Source organism: Callorhinchus milii, unplaced genomic scaffold, assembly GCF_018977255.1.
Source record: "Callorhinchus milii isolate IMCB2004 unplaced genomic scaffold, IMCB_Cmil_1.0 Scaffold3, whole genome shotgun sequence".
Classification (NCBI taxonomy): Eukaryota; Metazoa; Chordata; class Chondrichthyes; order Chimaeriformes; family Callorhinchidae; genus Callorhinchus; species Callorhinchus milii.
The window spans coordinates 77,685,550-77,704,954 of NW_024704744.1; the positions used below are offsets into that span (position 1 = coordinate 77,685,550).

General features: G+C 45.3%; 1 protein-coding gene across 1 annotated transcript in view; it reads right to left on the reverse strand.

Annotated features, from left to right (window-relative positions):
* The window catches only part of LOC103189150 (sprouty-related, EVH1 domain-containing protein 2), an 85,973-nt gene extending 67,015 nt beyond the window's left edge, over nucleotides 1-18,958 (reverse strand). The window contains exon 1 of the mRNA XM_007909452.2: nucleotides 18,691-18,958. Within this exon, the coding sequence (XP_007907643.1) occupies nucleotides 18,691-18,716 (26 nt within the window). The 5' untranslated portion in view covers nucleotides 18,717-18,958. The remainder of the gene's footprint in view (nucleotides 1-18,690) is intronic.
* Between the last annotated feature and the right edge of the window lie 447 nt (nucleotides 18,959-19,405).

The window sequence follows — 19,405 nt, forward strand, 5'->3', positions numbered from 1 at the left end:
GTAACAGTAAGATCCATTGCTTGATGACTTCAATAGTTATCAGCACTAAATGGTGTCCGTACTTTTCTGTCCTGGTTAAAGGAGACCATGAGGATTGGAAGGTCTGCGAGGACACATTCATATCCTAGATTCAGTTGCTACCCTTGTTGGTATACAGAGTGCTACTCAATTGCTGCTCGTGTCAACTTGGCTCAGTTGGTAGCACTCCCGCCTCTAAACTGGAAGGATGTGGCTTCAAGCTTCACATCAGGATTTTGAGCTTGGCCAGTGTTGGCCAACCTTTACGGTCGGCTAATAAAATAAATTTTCTTAACGAGATATTTCTTGATTTATGGCATAAAGGGGGTGGGAGTCATCTATCTTAGGGCCACAGGTTTGCCACCAGGGATCTAGGCTGACACTGCAGTATAGTACTGGGAGATCATGCGTTATCGGAGGCGATGTCCTTCAGGTCTGGTCTGCTTTTCGAAAAATGTTTCTCCTGGTGTCCTGACCAACAAACCCTCAGATAAGATTGCCCAATCACTTCATAGCTGTTCATGCGACACTCCTATGCATGTACAGTCACAACCCGTACAATAAATTCTGTGGAGTACTTTTGACAATGTGGTAAGGCATTGTATCAAGCGCAAACATTATTATTATTTGCACATCCAACCAGTGGAGTTCCTGTGTGATGACAAAGATCATGTCCTGGTGGGAATGCACTTACACGCTATGTACAGCTGTGTTGGGCAAGTTCCTGGTCAACAGCCATACATCCAGTGAGAACTCAAACACACACTAGTCAGACACCTGCCGACTGTCCTCCAGCTGTGGGGCAGGAAAGTGGGGGGTTGGGGAAGGAGAGAGGAGGACATCAAGCTGGTTTCATGGGCCTATGTCCAGTGAAGAAAACACAGAGTCCAATCTCTGTGGTGGACTCAGTGAATCAATGTTTGGTCAAGAATACTCCATGATACAACAACAACAAAATTACATTTGTATAGTGCCTTTCACGTCGAGGAGGGCGGGGTGGCGGGGGGAAGCAGGGAAATCGAAAGCATGGTCGAAGAGGAGCTAATACTGCTGATTAGGCCAGAATAGATCCCTCACCATTACCAACCCCCCCCACCGAAAATATACATTAAAACTCGGGAACTTTGCACAACTCACGACATTAATGCATTCTAGGTGGAGGGCGTCTCAAATGTAAATTTTCATTTCAACTACCAAGTATGTGAGATGGTGGCTAAAGAGTTAATGAGGGCAGGCATAACATACTGTAGATTCTTTTACTGTCTGTACAATTAGAGGTGTGCGTGTAAAACACACGTGCATAACTACGCCTTAAAAAGGGCGTAGGTACACAAGAGTTTTGTGCACACACGCAGAGTTAAAAGCTTCTAAAATCATCTCATTGACGGCCTCCGGATGAATCGTTAAACCTAGGTCCTACGTGTCTGTTCAGCTGGATGCTAAAGATACCATGGTGCTATTCGAAAAGAGAAGGGAGTTTCTCCCAGCGTCCTAGCCAACACCCCCCCCAAATAAATTGGCCATTCACTGCACGACTGTTTGTGTCATGCTCAAAACTGGACGCAATAAAACAAAGTGAACTTTAACTGAAAACCAGTTGAGCGATGACACTTTTCTGGCGTATTGAGAAACCCCAAAACACACACATTAAAGAGACTAAACCACAGCAACAAGAAGCAAATCAGCAAGCTTGGTTTCCGACCTCAGGACACGACCTCAGGACACGTAGGTTGGGAGGTTCCTTTATGGTCTGATAAGCTTCTATTTCCTTCAAGATAAGAAACAGCAGGGCAAACTGTGCTTACTGGAGAAAGCCACGTTACGTAATTACTGTCTTTACTTTATAACTTACAGTATGCTTCATTAGCAAATACTTGTGTGGCAGAGGAACAACTGCTAACCCTTTTAAGAAAGAGAATACACAGCATTTTCCATGAAAGCATGTGGAAGAACTGGCTTGGCAGACTTCAGCGTCCAATGAGGAAAGTCAATCGAGTCATTCAATTATCTTCATTCATCAAATTCAAGGTGCTTCAGTGAGCAAAACAAAGCGCTTCACAGAATAGACTGTAAAGTAAATTGACTGCGTATTTTGTGGGAAATACGTATATTATACCAACTAGGGTGGTCCAACCTGGACAAGAGGAGGTAAATTTGCTGGATGGCAATATCAATGGGCAGCTATGTGGTTTTAGCTGGTTAGATTTCAGCAGTACCTAACGCGACTTTGGGGTCCCCAAGTCTTGGCTCTTGCCAACCTGCAACTAATACTTTCTGGAATTGGGTAAACAGGATGCATCCCTCCAGGGAAAGAGTGAGCGTTCCATTCCAACAATCCATCTCTAGGATTTTCACGCGTAAGTGGGAAGCGTAGAATTCTCAGCTTGGTTTGGATACTCCTAAGCATGATGATGGGACACCTGTTTGACACCCAAAAATGACACACCCGCAACATCTTGCTAAAGTGTATCCAAAGCAGACATCAAGTTCCAGATATGTATCTCATCTAGACAAATTTCCATGTGCCTGGAATGGAATTTGCACACTTCTTCTCTGGAGGGACACACCCTGCTTGCCTAATTCCAGAGAGTATTAGGTGCAGGTTGGCGAGAGGCAAGTTTTGGGGATTCCAGAGTGCGGGTTGGGGGACTGTTGGGAGTCTAACATAACTTGCCATTCAGAGCACTGTCTGCCAAGCTTCCCTCTGCTTGTCCATAGTCTTGCCAGGGAAAACAGGAGCTGAACTTCTGCTCGAAGTCTGCCCCTCCAAGTCCTGCTGACTAGCCAGGCTGTTATCAATAGTACCCTGGAGTACTGCAGACACGCCTGGCTCAGGAACCAGACTACCAAGACCACCACAGAGGGTTGACTTGATTCCAACATTCTGCTACCACAGAGCCCCGAGGAAACCTGATTAACCTCCTCCACCTGCCCATGAAAATACAGTCAATCCACTTTACAATAGATCTTGTGAAGCGCTTTGAGACATCTCATCGATGCTATATCAAATGCAAGGATTATCATTATTATTAAATGTGCACCCCTATCCCAGCAATATTTTATTGCTGCTCTCCCTACCTCAGCGAAGCACTTCACCGAATCAGAAGCAAGGAGTGTTTTAAATGTGAGATAAAACGCGTGTGCGCGTGGTAGTGGGGCGGGGGGAAAGAGTTAGGCAACAAGAAAACTTTTGGCCACCGAACTTTAAATATTACCATTCTGGTCCAGCACACAAGCTGGTCTGGATTTCAGAATGCTTGATATCAGTCAATTTAGCTTTGCCTTTAATTGGAGCCTCAATTTGTACCGGAGATGCAAATTTGCAACTGATTTGAAGGAAATACCTCAGGCACTTTTCTGTTGGGTGGACAGACGTTATTCATTAGGATTGTGTAGCTGGAACTCTATGTCCCACCTCTTAAGCCTCTAAGTCAGTCTGGGCAAGCTGCAGCAGATTTCTACCGAGGCAGAATGAAGGTCTTAAACGCGTTATCCTACCATCATCTGTGGGGACGGTATCATCCCTGAACAAGCCAAACTTGTGATTGCACAAAACAAAAATGGAGAAAGGCACAGTGGACCGAATGGCCTCCTTCTGTGCTATAATATTCTATGAAAGGAGCCCACGAATACGAACCCTGGGAAGGCCATGGTTTAAACTGTAGCTGGATAGTTTTGCACAAGAAAGAGTGCTTTTGCAACCTTGTGAATTAAGACTGCACAATGCTTTTCCTTTGGAAAACAGTCCGAAAAGAGAAGGAAGCGCAACAACAAGAAAAACAAAATTACATTTATAGAGCGCCTTTCACGTTGGGAGGACGTCCCAAAGCGCTGAACAGTCAGGTGTCGGGGCCCAAGCATGGGGAAGGGGTGGTGTAGGGGTGAGAGAAGGCAGAGAGGTGGGAGGGTGAGCAAAGACAGGATCGAAGAGAAGGCTCTTGAGATCGGTCTTGAAGGAGGCAAGGGAGGAAACAAGGCGAAGGGACCGTGGGATGGAGTTCCAGAATGTGGGAGCAGAGAGGCTGAAAGCCCGGCCACTGATGGTAGGGCAGGTCGGGCGGGAGACATGGAGCAGGGCGGAGCCCGCTGAATGAAGGGAGCGGGCAGGTTGGTAGGGAGTCAGCAGGTCAGAGAGGGCAAAGCCATGGATGGCCTCAAAAGTGAGGACGAGGATCTTAATTCGATCCTCTGGGGGATGGGGAGCCAGTGGAGTTGGGCGAGGGTGGGAGTGATGGGGTCACGGAGTCTGGTGCGTGAGAGTACACGAGCTGCAGAGTTTTGGATGATCTGCAACTTGTGAAGGGAAGAGTTGGGAAGGCCGATGAGGAGGGAGTTCCCGTAATCGAGCCTTGATGTGACAAATGCGTGGGTGAGGGTTTCGGCTGTCTGAGGGGTGAGGCAGTGGCGGAGTCTGGCAAAGTTGCGCAACGTGCCCAATAATAATAATAATAATCCTTGGATTTCATATAGTGCTTTTCACGTCTTCTAGAAGTCTAGAAGTTTACATAATATACTGTAAAGTGAATTGACTATTTATTTGTGGGTGAAACGTGGCACCCAATTGCACACAGCAGTGCCCCACAAACAATCATAGATTGAAGTGACCAATTTATTATTGAGGTTTTTTTTCCTTCAGTGATTATTATTAGGCGTGTGGAGTAAGGAAACATGGCCAGGTTTCACCCTGCCGGGAATTGAACCCAGGTCTCTCTCTTGCAAGGCGAGCGCTCTAACCACTGAGCTGCAGGACTCCAATGTACTGTACTGCCAATTCAATTCTGTGTAGTGTAGTGTTACAATGCAATAGATTTCCATGTTGACCATTCATTCATCAAAAGTCAGATAATTTATCAGCTTTATGCGTACATTAACCAGGGCAAGGCAGCTCCTTGTATAAACCATGCGAAGGGGGAAAATTGTACTCAGTACATGAACAACCTCCACAAGGCTTCCCGAGACTTCAGCTTGCATCGTTTGCTTCTGAACTGAACACAAACACTGTAGGGTAAAGCACAAACGCAGCATTCGGTGACCTTCCTTTTGAAGTCCCCCAGCAGTTTTTAATCTTTGTTCCGCACCTTGCTTCCTGGATAAGAGGAGTTTCCCGCAGTTTTGAAAGGATGAGCTGCTTGGCACTTGCTCCCAGATCCTCGCTCTTATCTTTGGCACAGTTTTAAGTGCTGCATCTGCTCTCTCATCTCCGTGCTTAGTAAACACCAGCATCTTCCCTGGAATATGCTCCAACATGCCACAAATCTGACAGAACGTACAAGTATAGGCTTTCTAATGCAATGCTTTTAATAGTCCGAATATAATTTTAGTGACAGCCTGGTTCAGTTGGCTAACACTCTCACCTGTCAGAAGGTTGTGGGTTTAAACTACATATTGGGGACTTGAGCTCACATTCCAGGATGACTTTCCATTACAAAAGAGAGCAGGCGCCATCCTTTGGATGAGATGCTAAACCAAGGTCCCAACTGCCAATTCAGGTGGTCACTAAAGATCCTTTTGGCAATAAGCCCTAGCCAACAATCGCCTCAGAAAAATTTGGTTATTCTCTTCACAGCTGTTTGCAGGATACTGCCGTACCCAAATTGGCTCCATGTTTGTATACAAAATACACAGCCACTACACATTACAGTAAATCCTATGATGTGTTTGTATTGAATGGCTTCCTGACATGAAAAGGTGCTATATGAAAAGCAAGGATTAGAACAAACAACTAGGATTTATATAGTGACTTTCATGTAAGCAACATCTTAAAATAATCACACCAGTGTTTACACTGTCAAGTTTAAGATGTCAAACTGAAGCAAAATACTGTAATCTGAAAGTGACCACTCAAAACACCATGGTAAAGTGCTGGCTTTGAAATAAATCTATTGTGGGTTTAAGGTTCAGACATTTAGAGGAAATGCAGTCTTCAAATTCATCATATTCAGTATGTGCCTGAAGGTCCCTGCACCCTTCCCAATGTGGCACAGAAATTCCACCTGGGTCTAGATTCACGCTATGTAGCATTTCAGAGCATCCAGAATTTGGCAAATTCTGCACATTATGAAATGTTTTCTGGCCCGACAAGAAACAAAATTACAGTCACGATCTGCTGAGAAACAGTCAGGCTGTGATGCGTTCAATCCGCCCACATGGATTTGAGCACTGAGTATTTGATAACAGCACTCGGTCTTCAAGGGGGGAGGGGAGAAACCTTAAGTAAATTTCCTTGCTCCAAATTCCTCTGTTTACCTACTGGTCAGCAAGAACCCGGTTGTTAGTTTTCGGATCGTTTTCCGGGGGTGATAAACCCTTGAATCATACGAACGGATGGGAAGTACCACAGAGTAGTCAAGGTTTCAGAATTTGCTGCAGATACAATAGAAGATTGGAGAAAATCAGAAAGCGAGTTGTGAATTGGGTGAGAATGTGATGATGGAGCTGGTAAGGTGAGGGAGCTGGCAAAGTTGGTGGGTTTGTTACAGCGATGCTTTGATGTTCAAAATGTTCTGTGCCGAGAGATAAGTGTGGCAAAGTTTTGTTTGCATTGAATGTTCAGGCCGGTCCCTGTATTTTGCACTGATTTTATTTTGCAATCGGGCATGCCAAAGAAATATTCTGTAGCTCATCGGTTAGAGCATTCGCCTCGCAAGCGAGAGACCAGGGTTTGATTCCTGGAAGGGTGAAATGTTGGGAAAATGTCCTTACTCCACACACCTCTGTTTACCTAGTAGTAAGTAGGAACCCGGTCGTTAGTCGATTGTCGGATCAATTTACTGGGGGTAAAAATTCCTTTAAAAGAAATAATAAATTGGTCACTCAATCCATGACTGTTTGTGGGACACTACTTTACGCAATTGACTGCCGCGTTTCGCCCACAAAATACAAAATCACTTCACAGTATATTCTGTGAGGAGCTTTGAGACGTCGCCAAGACATGAAAAGCGCTATATCAAATGCAAGGATTATTATTATTATCTGAAGAGCTTTGAGACATCTCAACGACCTGACAAGGTGCTATATCAAATGCAAGGATTATTATTATTACTTCTACACCGCTTTAGGGCCTGGACAGCTCCCCCATGTCAGCCGGAGCCGTACACAGCACATCCGTCTGGCCTGACCGTATCATTTATATAAAGAGTTTCACTTCTCCCTCGCAATAGCATTTGACAGATTCTGCAATTAATTAGCATAGACCCAACCTACCGAGACAGTGAGCCCATTGAACCCATCTCTCTACAATGCAGTGCCTGATGAACAGGATCAACCGGAAGGTGGGCAAGAAAAGGAGCATTGTTCCTTCAACACTATTCAGATCAGAAGCTAATCCACTTACATTTTAATAATGCGGGGGGGGGGGATTTCAGTATTTCACTAACATTTATTTTATCACTAAATTCCTCCAATATCTTTCAACAGAATATCTTCATACAGAAGCGACTTGCGCCCCATTAAAAGTCCATTTGGATTCTGCTGAGAATACTATTCTGTTTGTTGGCAAGTCAAAAATGAAGGGAGAGTGGGGGGGAGGGGGATAAATATGATATTCACTAGCAGATCTACAAGGGAGTTTAGGAGGAACATCTTTACGCACGCAGAGGGTGGTGAGAATGTGGAATTAAATGCTGGAACTTGGGGTTGAAGCAAAAAGCATCAATCTATTTTGAGGGGAAACATGATGTATACATGAAGGAAAATAGGTGTGTGGAGTGTGAAGACCCGACACAGACTAGTTGGACCGAATAGCTTGTTTCCAAACTATTATTCTAGGTAGTGGACAGCAGCAGCTGCAGTTTCCATTGTAAAATTAGAGGTTCGGCTTCCCGTTCCTTCAGCACTATCTGCGCATTTTTAGAATTATGAGTTAAACTGGGATGGTGATTTCTCTTCTCTTCTCCTCTCCCCCACACACAGGGAGCAGGGAAACATCCCACTCAGCTCCCGTTAACCCCACAAGTCAAAACCCTAACAGGTTGGACGGTCCTAGTTGAACAAGCAATGGGAAAGCTTACCAGACAGCAATATCAATGGCTAGCCATGCGGTCTTAGCTGGTTAGACCTCAGCAGTTACCCCAACCCACACTCTGGGATCCCCAAGCCTTGGCTTTTGCCAACTTACACCTAATATTCTCCAGAATTAGGTAAGCAGGAAGCATCCCTCCATGGAGAGAGTGCGCATTGCATTCCAATAATCTCTCTCTGGAATTTCCATGTGTAGGTCGGACGCATGGAACTCTCAGTTTGCTTTGGATACTCTTAAGCACGGTGATGGGTTTCTGCACTTGTCAGACACGTGCTGACCCAGGACTGTTGGTCGGTCTCTCTCTCTATCTCTCTCTGTCTCTATGCATTGATAGGAAATGCACAACGTTCATCCTCCCCAATGGAAAACTCGCAATGAATCAGCACTGCTGCAAGTTCTCATGGCCATTAAATAAACAGACAGCCGCTGCGGAAATGAAGCACAAGATTGGATGTGGCGACGACAATAACAGTAAATCATCAATCATGCATTTGAACATCCTGGAAGTAGTACTGTTACAATGCAAGTATTTATGTACCATTACCCAAATCTCTTTAAATAGAACGGGAATTAAAATCTGCACTATAAACGTGATTGATACATTTACTCACCTCTTGAAAAATTCAAATATTTTAAATGTTTAGTGTGGACTTCTTTTGGTTAAGTCAACTTCTCCAATTTTGTCTCCTAACCTGAACTTCATACAGTTCCAGAGTATAATTGCAGGAATTTCCTGGGGATTTAGTTCTCTGAAGGCTGTAGTCATATTTACTGCAGAGTAAAGTTAATTGTAAGAATAAGCCACCACCAGCCACCTTAGTTCTCACCCTCAGGAGGAGCATAGTGTAAACTTTAACCTGGTATCATTTAATTCTTTTACAACTCTTGTGTGTGTAACAAAGGATTAGCCTTTCAATTACACTGCAGCAGTGCCATTTTATGGATCCATTGAAACGCGGACACTCACTCCCAATGAGGATTTCTTGCATAATTTAAAAAACGGATACGATTAGAAAGGACTTAAAATCTCGCAGACACCCAAGGTGGTCTAGAATGAAGAACCAACTGGTTTTATTCAAGCGTGGCAGAAATTGGCCTTATGCCAGCGAGTCTGTCATCAGAGTAGCTTCAACATATTGAATCCAAGCCAAGTTCTGCTAAAAGACTCCAGATTCATTTGAACTGGTTCAAAATCCTTAGTGTGAAAGGGCAGTGTGACTCATCCACATGCATGTTTGCTTCAGGGTGGAGGTGGGTAAGTGATAGAACGAAGGGGTGTCAAAAGAGTTTGAAATGATTCCTTCTCCCTCCTTGATAAAGCACAATTTCACAGCTCGCTGAAAACTGTTGCAGTCGAGACAAAAGCTCTTAAATTCCAGATAACCCTTCACTCCAAAGGAGAAGAACCGAGTTACGAATTATCCGAATGTGATAAGTTAGCCACAGGTTCTCATCTTATGCTACGTGGCATCGATTTCTCTCGCTCGCTTGTTGCGGACACCGCTTCCAAGCACCAATCTCGCCCAACCTTTGCCCAGCACCAGTACGGGCAGGCTCCCCAAAAGACCAGAGACCTCTGCGATAGAATAGGGTGGCAGAATCCTGTGATGAGGTGAGACGTGCATGCTCAGATGCTCTGCAGAAACTTTTGGTCTGTTGCATGGTCTTGCTGAGGCTTCCCACCCTATTCTGTCGCAGAGGTCTCTTGTCTATTGGGGGGCTGTGCCGTGACCTCCCACCCTATCCTCCAGGAAGCCTCTAATAGACCAGAAGCCTCTGTGATGCATCTCAGCATGAGCACCGAAACCTCCGCCGAACAACCAAACTAGTCATAGGATAGGGAGGGAGGCCTCTGCAAGGCAAAACCCCGTCTTATAGAATGAGTTATCCGATCAATATTACATTGTAAATATCTACAAGAAGTTCTACAATACGGCAAGCTGCTCATTAAGCGGAGTGACAAGTGAAGCAAAGTCCATGGGAATTTTCCTTGAGAAGATGGCACAACGACTTAAGTGACAGCAACAAGTTAAGCCTGGGTCGAATTATCTAGAGTTTACTGTATTAGTAGAAGTCTGCAATATTGAGACAGTAGTAACATTTATCTCAGTCATATTGTAATTATATTCCCAGTAGAATTTATTTGCAAAGCAAATTAAAAAAAAGTACAATGCAGCAGCAGCATTGGACAGCCTGATTTGTTTCTACCCGATACGTCACCCAATATGAATATTATATTAAAAAAATGTGGTCACTCAATCCACGACTGTTTATGGAACACTGCTGTGCGCAATTGGCTGCCGAGTTTCAACCACAATATCAATCCACTTTACAATATATTCGGTGAAGCAATTTGGGACATCTCCACGATGTGATAAGGCTCCATATCAAATGCAGGGATTATTATATATTGCCAGCATCCCTCGATTTATAGGCATTTCTTCTACTTATGTTAGAGAAGCAAAACTACTGTATATATAACAGCACTTGGTACAAGCACCTTATGTTATTGAACTATCTCAAGGCACTTCACACGATTTACTTGTGCAATATCTTATAAATTATATTTTGCCCCACATAAATACAATGCAGTTGCAGAGGTGTTGATGCTCATTATATTTTAATGCAACTACTATAGTATTACACATGACAATCAACCGCACAAGGAAGTGTGTGGACAAGCTGAGCATTTTGCTCTTTAATTGCAGTCATCCAATCGCCAGTTAAAAGGGCCGCAGTACACTAACAATAAACTCCAAAACATTTTATACAATGTATTTTTGTAGGCGAACTCAACAGCCAATTTGTGCACAGCAACGTCCCACAAACAGTCACCTGGGGAACGACCAATTTTATTTGGGGATTGTTGGCCGGGGCAACGAGAGAGAGAAATTGTGCCGTGGGTTCTTCAACATCCATCTGAACAGGCATAGATAGGAGCTTGATTGAATGTCTCACCTCCAACAACTCAGTGCTACCCCAACACTCTGTTGGAAAATTAGCCTTATAAGATCTTCATATTTGATAGCCTTCGCTTATCATCGCCCAACTCCACTGGCTTTCCATCACACAGCTGATACAGTTCAAGATCCTGGTCCTTACTTTCAAAGGCCTCCATGGCCTCACTCCCCCTACTTCTGCGACCTCCTAAGCCCCTAACTATCCTTCAGCCACTCTGCCCCCACCCTCTGGAATTCCATCCCGCAGTCCCCCCGCCTCGTCCCCTCCCTTGCCTCTAACACAGGTCTCTAAACCCTCCTCTTCAGTCTTCAGTCACCCGCCTTCCCCCCCTGCCCTCCACCCTCCTCGATCCCAACCCTCAGCTTGGGTCCGAAATACTGATTGTCCAGCATCTTGGGTCGTCCTCCCAAAGTGAAAGGTGCTATACAAATGTCATTTTGCTGTTGTTATCCTTCCACCCCCAGTCCCCTTGCTCTGCACCACTCTGGACTTCAACTCCAAGCCAATCCTCAACCGTCCAGCACCGTGGGATGTCCTCCCAACATGAAAGGCGCTACATCAATGCAAATTGTTGTTCTTGTTAGCCTAAACCCACAAATTCTGACTCAAGAGGAGAGAGAGTGACCAACATTTCTGAGCCAGGCTGGCACCTAAATTGCACCATAGGATTTGGCCCATCGAGCCTGAGCTTGGATACACAAGTGGTGATACTTCAATTACATACCAGCACTATTACTCCAAGGGAAAAAAGACTCCAAACACACACAAACTGATGATGACCTTAACTCCTACATCAAACAGTTGTTACAAGGTCGCATAAAAATCATTCTCATTTACACAACTGACTTAATTTGTCATGGGCATACAAGCAAAAATCCAGGACATTAACTGATGCCAAAAAACATTGCACTACAATTGGTTTCAAGTCCAATGGTCATTGGAGATACAAATAGGTCAGGAGCAGAATCAGATGCTAGCTACAAATGCCAAGATTTCACACTTAGAAACCACATTAAACTCTGCAGAACCCATAATTACAATCTATTCTCAGACATTCCTTCTCTGGCTCTGAAAATAGAGGCCTTCCTTTATTTCCACCGTGTAACATTAAACTGGGCTTAAATTTAACTCTCTAATTTGCCAGGTACAAACTGCTGCTCCTCATAGCACTGTGCAAAAGCAACAGGTTTATATTCAACCTATTAACAATGGCTCAGCATAAATGTAAGACAACAATCAACAATTCAAGGCACTGACAGATAAACCAGTTTCTATGACACTCTGCCTTTGCCACCAATCCTTACAGCAAGGTCAGTTTGATGAGAGATGAAGGAGCAACAAGCATCTCAATTTAATAATTGCTAGTTCTGCAGCTGGGACATAGCCTAAAATTGCTATAATGTCTTTCCTAACATTTACAGTTTACAAAGGTGTGCACATTCTCTTTTCACACAGCAAGAGAAGAAAACTCAAATGCCCTACAATAAGCAAGAAATAAACATTTACAGCCAGGTATCATTTTAAGCACCTTAGCACATCATTGAAACTTCGCAAGGCAGTTCATAATATTCACCATAGAGTGTACTGACTATTTGATTATTTGTAGGTGTAACATAGCAGTTAATTTGCACAGCAGTGTCCCACAAATTGTCATGAAGTGAACGACCAATTTTATTTGGGTGAAAGTTGGCCAAGGCACCGGGAGAGAGAAACTCCCTTATCTTTTTGAATAGTGCCAAAGGATCTGTGATTGTGAAGTTTAGTGCATTTGGAAATGAATGTGAAGAATGTGTTGAAAGCGCTCTGGGACGCTACCCTGCGTGGAGGGCACTATATAAGTGCAAGTTGGTGGTGTTGTTGAAATGGGAGCCCTGCGTCACGGAGCGTTAGGTCAGCTTGCTCAGCCCGATTACTCATGTGGGCATGCTCCTGAACTTTTTTTTGTCAGTCGGGTGTCCGACACATACCCCATCACCGTGCTTAAAAGTATCCAACCCAAACTGAGAATTCCATGCATCCCACCTACACATTGAAAATACCAGGTTGTTGGAATGGAACGCGCACTCTCTCCTGCTTACCCAATTCTGGAAAGTATTAATTCGGAAGAGCCAAAGCTGGGGATCCCAGAGTGTGCGTTGGGGTAACTGCTGGAGTCTAACCAGCTAAAAACTGCATAGCTTGCCATTGATATTGAAACAAAACAATAATAAATTGGTCATTTTAAATCCACGTCTGTTTGTGGGACATTGCTGTGCGCAATTGGCTGCCGCGTTCGCCCACAAATATACAGTCAATTCACTTTACAGTATATTCTGTGAAGCGCTTTGGGACGTCTAGAAGACATGAAAAGCGCGATATCAAATGCAAGGATTATTATTATTATATCACCGTCTGGCAAGCTTTCCTGCTGCTTGTTCATCGAGGAGCACCTTACCCTTTAGGGCTTTGGCTTGCAGAGTTAGCAGGATGTAAGTGGGCTCAATCATGCCATGGGGAATAAAACGGCATTGAAGGCAAGCACTTTCCCCACAGAGAACCAAACACGAGAGAGCCCATGACCCAGCCTGTCCTAGCAGTTACTAACAGAACTTTTACACCGATTGCAATCAGGCCACCCTGTTCCTTAGGCAAGAATAGATTGTGGTGATCTATAGATGCAAGAAGATAAGCTGCAATAAGATACGCATTTGCAGAACAGTTAACTTAACCCCTGTTGAGCACAACTGATCAGATAACTCATTTTGGCTTTGACCAAGGACAGAAAAGCTCTCTTTTCGAGCCCAGTTGCTTTCGGGTTGTCAGCTAAAAATGATGAAGACTGAAAAGCTTTGGGTCCCGATATGACTGGGGTACAAACTGGGCCAGTAAAACCCATTTTCAACCATAAACTTATTTTTGAATGGACATGGATTTCACCAGAAGAGAGGAAAAGAAACAACCATTTTAAATTGGATCGTTTCTTTTTCAACCAAAATCCTGTTTGATTCGTAACAAATGGCTCTCATGATCTCAGGAAATATTATTGCTGCAACATTTGGCAAGTACTCAGCCTCGCAGTGTGCGAGCCGAGAGCAAAGAATTCCCTGGCAATACCAAGCATTTCCACCATTCCCAATCCAACAAATCCAACATTTGTACAGAACCCTTCAGCTCAGGAGGATGTCTCAAAGTGCTTCAGAGTTGACTGGGCGCCCGAGCTTGAGATAGAGATTCAAATCCAGGAGACGGGTCTCGAATTTGATTCCCTGGGGGATGGTGAGCCAGTGGAGCTGAGCAAAGACAGGAGCTGCAGTTCTGGATAGTTTGCAGCTTGCGTAATCATTTATCCAAACTGTCATTTATCAATACTGTAGTTGCACTATGACTGGTTTACACATTATGTATTTTCCTGTATCATGCCATTCAAGCCTTTCCAACAACAACACATTTGTATAGCGCCTTTCATGTGGGAGGACGTCCTAAGGCGCTGGGCAGTCAAGTGTTTCGGACCCGAGCTGGGGGTTGGGATTGGGGAGGGCAGGGGCAGGGAAAGAGGGTGACTGAAGGCACAGTCAAAGAGGAGGGTCTTGAGACAGGTCTTGAAGGAGACAAGGGAGGGGCAAGGCTAAAGGATTGTGGGATGGACTTCCAGAGGATGGGGACAGAGCATCTGAAGGACCACCCACCTGTGGTGAGGTGAGCAATGCGGGGTACATGAAGCAGGCCTGAGTTTGCTGAGCGGAGTGAGAGGGCAGGTTGGTAGGGGGTTAGGAAGTCACAGAGGTAGGGGGGAGCCGAGGCCATGGATGACTTTGAAGGTGAGGACCAGGATCTTGAACTGTATCCTGTGTGATAGGAAGCCAGTGGAGTTAGGCGAGAATGGGGGTGATAGGGTCACGGAGCCTCATGCGGGACAGGACACGGGCTGCAGATTTCTGGATGATCTGCAGGCTACGGAGGGAGGAGTTGGGGAGGCCGACAAGTAGGGAGTTTGTATAGTCAAGCCTTGATGTAATGAAAGCGTGTATGAGGGTTTTGGTGGCCTACGGTGAGACAGTGGCGGAGCCGGGCGATGTTGCGGAGGTGGGAGAAGGCAGAGCGGGTCATGGCGCAGATGTGGGGGAGAAAGGATAGTTGAGGGTCAAACAAGATCCCAAGGTTCGGGACTGGCTTAGTGCGGTGGAGTGTGCAACCATGGATGGTGATACTGTCAGCCCCTGAGGTCTGGAGGCGCACAGAGCCAATCAGAAGAGCCTCGGTCTTGTTGACGTTCAACACTGACTGTGGATAATGTCACCAAGAGGAAGCATATAGATATTGAAGAGGAGGGGACCAAGGGCAGAGCCCCGAGGAACCCGTATGAGATGGTGTGGGGGCTAGAGGAAAAACTGTTTGTGGAGCTGAAGTGGAGGCGGTGTGAGAGGTACGATCTGAACCAGTCAAGGAAAAAACCATGAAGGTTGAGGTGAGAGTAGAGGCGGTGGATGAGGAGAGGCTGATGAATTTGCGCTTGTTTGCCTGTCTACCCACACACTACCTCATTTTAATGACACAACAGCTTGACAATTTTGCAACAAGAGAAATAAAATGCAATCAAGTTGCAGGAATGGAGCCATTCAAAGCATAGCATATCTCTGGATCCAACATTTGGTTTAGCAAGCAATTCATTTTACAGTAAGTAAGTCTGGATGGTCATATTTAAAATCAAAAGGATATTTTCAACAATAATAACTTACATTTATATAGCGCCCTTCACGCTGGGTAGCATCCCTGGAGTGCTTACGTAGCGTCATTCCCTTGCACACAACCAAATACTAAAGCTTTTTTTAAAAATCTACCGTCCAATTTTCTAATTTTCTCGCCACTGGCGATTGGGTCTCTACTCCTGGTGACTGGTATCAGGATAGACTGGGCTTTTTTTCGTTGGCTGGGGAGTTCAGAACCAGAGGACACAAATATAAGATTGGTACTCGGTGATCAAAAAGAGAATTTAGGAGGAACTACTTCACACAGAGGGTACTGAGATTGTGGAACTCGCTGCCTGAAGCGGTGGTTGAATCAGATAGTGTAGATGCCTTCAAGAGGAAGCTAGACCTTCACATGAGGGGGAAGGGAACAGAAGAGTATGGGAGGGAGTAAGGAGTAAATGGAGACTCATGTGGAGTATAAACACCAGCAGAGACTGGTTGGGCTGAATAACTGGTGTCTATGCTGTACGATCTTTGTAAATCTTTTTGGTCTGGTCTCCTCTATTAGGCGTCATTTTGATTTTAAGGTTTAAAGAGAATTTACATTCCTCTCTCCCTATGTGTTATTAGTAGCCTGGCACTAAAGTCTATATAAAAAACAACTCAGTTCACCTATGCAGCACTTCATGGAGGATGATTAACCTGTAACAAAACCTCAGCGTACGTTTCGTTGCATGACTAACCATTCATTGTATTTAAATAAACCAAATACCTCAGCTTCTAGCTTCTCACCTCTGTCACACAATTATAGAACAGTAACGCTTCAGTCGTTATCAGGGCAAATGCAACATAACAATCAGCTATGACACCGTCAATAAGAAACTTTTCCAACAACAAACTTGCATTTATATATGGTGTAAATAATAATAAATAATAATTATTGATTATATTATTATACCTGGTGTAATAGGAAGACCATACAGCCTCATTCAGGTTATTTTCTAACTCTCTTAAAGGGAAGTTTGCGAACATGCCACACGCATGCCATCAGTTAGTAAATTGGAGAAATAAATATTTTCCCCCTAAACTTTAGAAGAAAATGTCATTCTGATAAAGCAGCAAAAAAGATGGGGTAGGATTTATTTAACAAAATAAAACAGGTAGAGGTAACAAGTAAGGGCACCTAACTTTTCAAACCTTCCTTTCGATCAGCACTTCTTATATTTATTTTTTTCAAAAAAAATGACTGAACAATTTCAGGAACATACAAACTTATGCATTATTACGTGTGCAAACAGCAGGCTCTGATTTGCAGGAACTCAGGATATCACAGAGGTGATGATCACAATCTGCACATTCAACATTTTACCTTCAATACAACATGAACCTCTCAACACACAGCAGCAAGAAGTCTCAAAGCACTGATCGAATACATTCCTCAAACATGTGCTGGCTTTTCTCCAGGATTTGTAGCTTTTTTTTAATATAAAAAGCAGAAAATACTAGCAGGGATGGTTAGGAGAAATTTTCTTCATTGACAGGGCTGTTGGGGTTTGGAATTCAGCACCACAAAGCGGCTTTGGAGGTGGGATCAATAGAAACATTCAAAAGGGAAGTAGAGAACAACAACAATAACTTTGCATTTATACCGGATGGACGTCCCAAGGCGCTGAAAGTACCTCAGCAGTTTAAAAAAAATTACGGGTTACGGGGCGAGAACTAGAAATAATAATAATAATAAGTGAGATTAATTAATTTAAAAAGCAGGAACGTAGAGATGCTGTTGAAAGGGTCTCTAGCTTTCTATATAAAACAAATCGCCTCCACATCAGTTCCACATTTATTAATAATGTGACTGAATTGAATGGACAGTTGATTTTTTCTGTTGTTGTTTCGAATAGGTTCGCCTTCATTTCTTTTCTTTACCGCAAGACGTCCTCTTAAAATTAGAACTTGCCCGCGAACAAGACTGAACATTCAGCACACTTTTCAAAAAAAAACACACACACACACACACACACATGCAAGTGACAGAACATCTGACCCACACGAAACGCAGGAACAATTTTTAAACCCCCCCCCCGAAAAAAAATACAATGCGCGTTTTTAAATTCATAGTGTGTGTGTGTGTGTGTGTGTGTATATATAATAACCCATAATCCTAATTTCAAGCTCAAGTAGCTACTGTGAGAAGACGAGCAGAGAGGAGAGAGGGAGGACGGGAAGGGAGGGCCGTGTTATTGGGTAACTCGTGTGTGTGTGTGTGTGTGTTTTCTAATTGGAAGACTGCAGTGCCGAGGGTTTGGTTACTGGCGGGTCAGGTAGTAAAGTCCTGTCGCCATGAATGGGCCTGAAGGTTACTGCGTTTTTATGAATGGCCGATCATGTGACAGTAACGGGGTGTTTATCCGGCAGTGGGAATGCTGCTGAGGCTTCAGCTACTACAGTCCTGCTTCCCGGCTCTGGATTAACCCCCCCATCCCCCACCCCCCCACCCCAAGCCACAATCTCTCCCATGTTTGGGTGGGGGGGGGTTGCATTGCATTGGGTTGATGAGGGGGGGAGGGTGAGGGGGGGGGGAGAAAATCAAAGCTCCCCCCCCCCCCCCCACACACATAATTAACGTTAACAGTAGAAACACAACTGAGGTCGACTCTGGCGGGAATGATTTTTTTTGCAAAAAAAATAACAGTCGAGATCCACAGAATAAAAAACACACACACACACACACACGCAAAACACTCTCCAGGTCCCGAGAGCATTGGCTGGAGATGTGCGCGATGGAAACGTGTGTGTGTGTGTGTCTGTGTGTGTGTGTTATCAAATGAAAGGAATGTGGGGAAGAGGAAGGAGGAGAGGGGCGTAAAACAGGAGAGGGGGGGGGCAGAGAAAAGGGAGAGACACCCCTCTTACCCCACATCCCTCACCTACTCTCCTTCTCTCTTTCCCCCTCTCACCCTCCCGTCACCCCCCCAACCCCCACCCCCTCCCCTCCCCTCTCCCGGCGCCGCTCTCACAACTTACTCGTCTGGGTGGCTTTCCTCTGTCATGTTGTGTTCACCGACATCCCACGGCGGACATCTCAGCTAACTTCATGGTGGCGGCGATAACTCCTCTTTCTCTCTCTGTCTCTGTCTCTCTGTGTTATATATACCAACGTTACATCTCTCCTCGCCGCCCTCACACTGAGCCCTGGGCAAGCGGCGGGGGCGGCGGGGCCCCCCGACAGGCGGGCAGTGTCGCTCTGTGTGTGTGTGTGTGTGTGTCTGTCCTCAGCGCCTTCCTCTCCTCACCCCCCCCCCCCACCCCCACCCACTCCTCTCTCCTCCTACAGCCTCTCCCCCTCTCTCTCCTCTCACAGCCTCTCCTCCTCCTCACAGCCTCCCCCCTCCTCACAGCCTCCCCCCTCCTCTCCTCACACAGCCTCCCCCCTCCTCACAGCCTCCCCCCTCCTCTCACAGCCTCCCCCCTCCTCACAGCCTCCCCCCTCCTCACCTCACAGCCTCCCCCCCTCCTCACAGCCTCCCCCCCTCCTCTCCTCACACAGCCTCCCCCTCCTCTCCTCACAGCCTCCCCCCTCCTCTCCTCACACAGCCTCCCCCTCCTCTCCTCTCACAGCCTCCCGCCTCCTCTCCTCTCACAGCCTCCCGCCTCCTCACAGCCTCCCCCCTCCTCTCACAGCCTCCCCCCTCCTCACACAGCCTCCCCCTCTCCTCACACAGCCTCCCCCCCTCCTCAC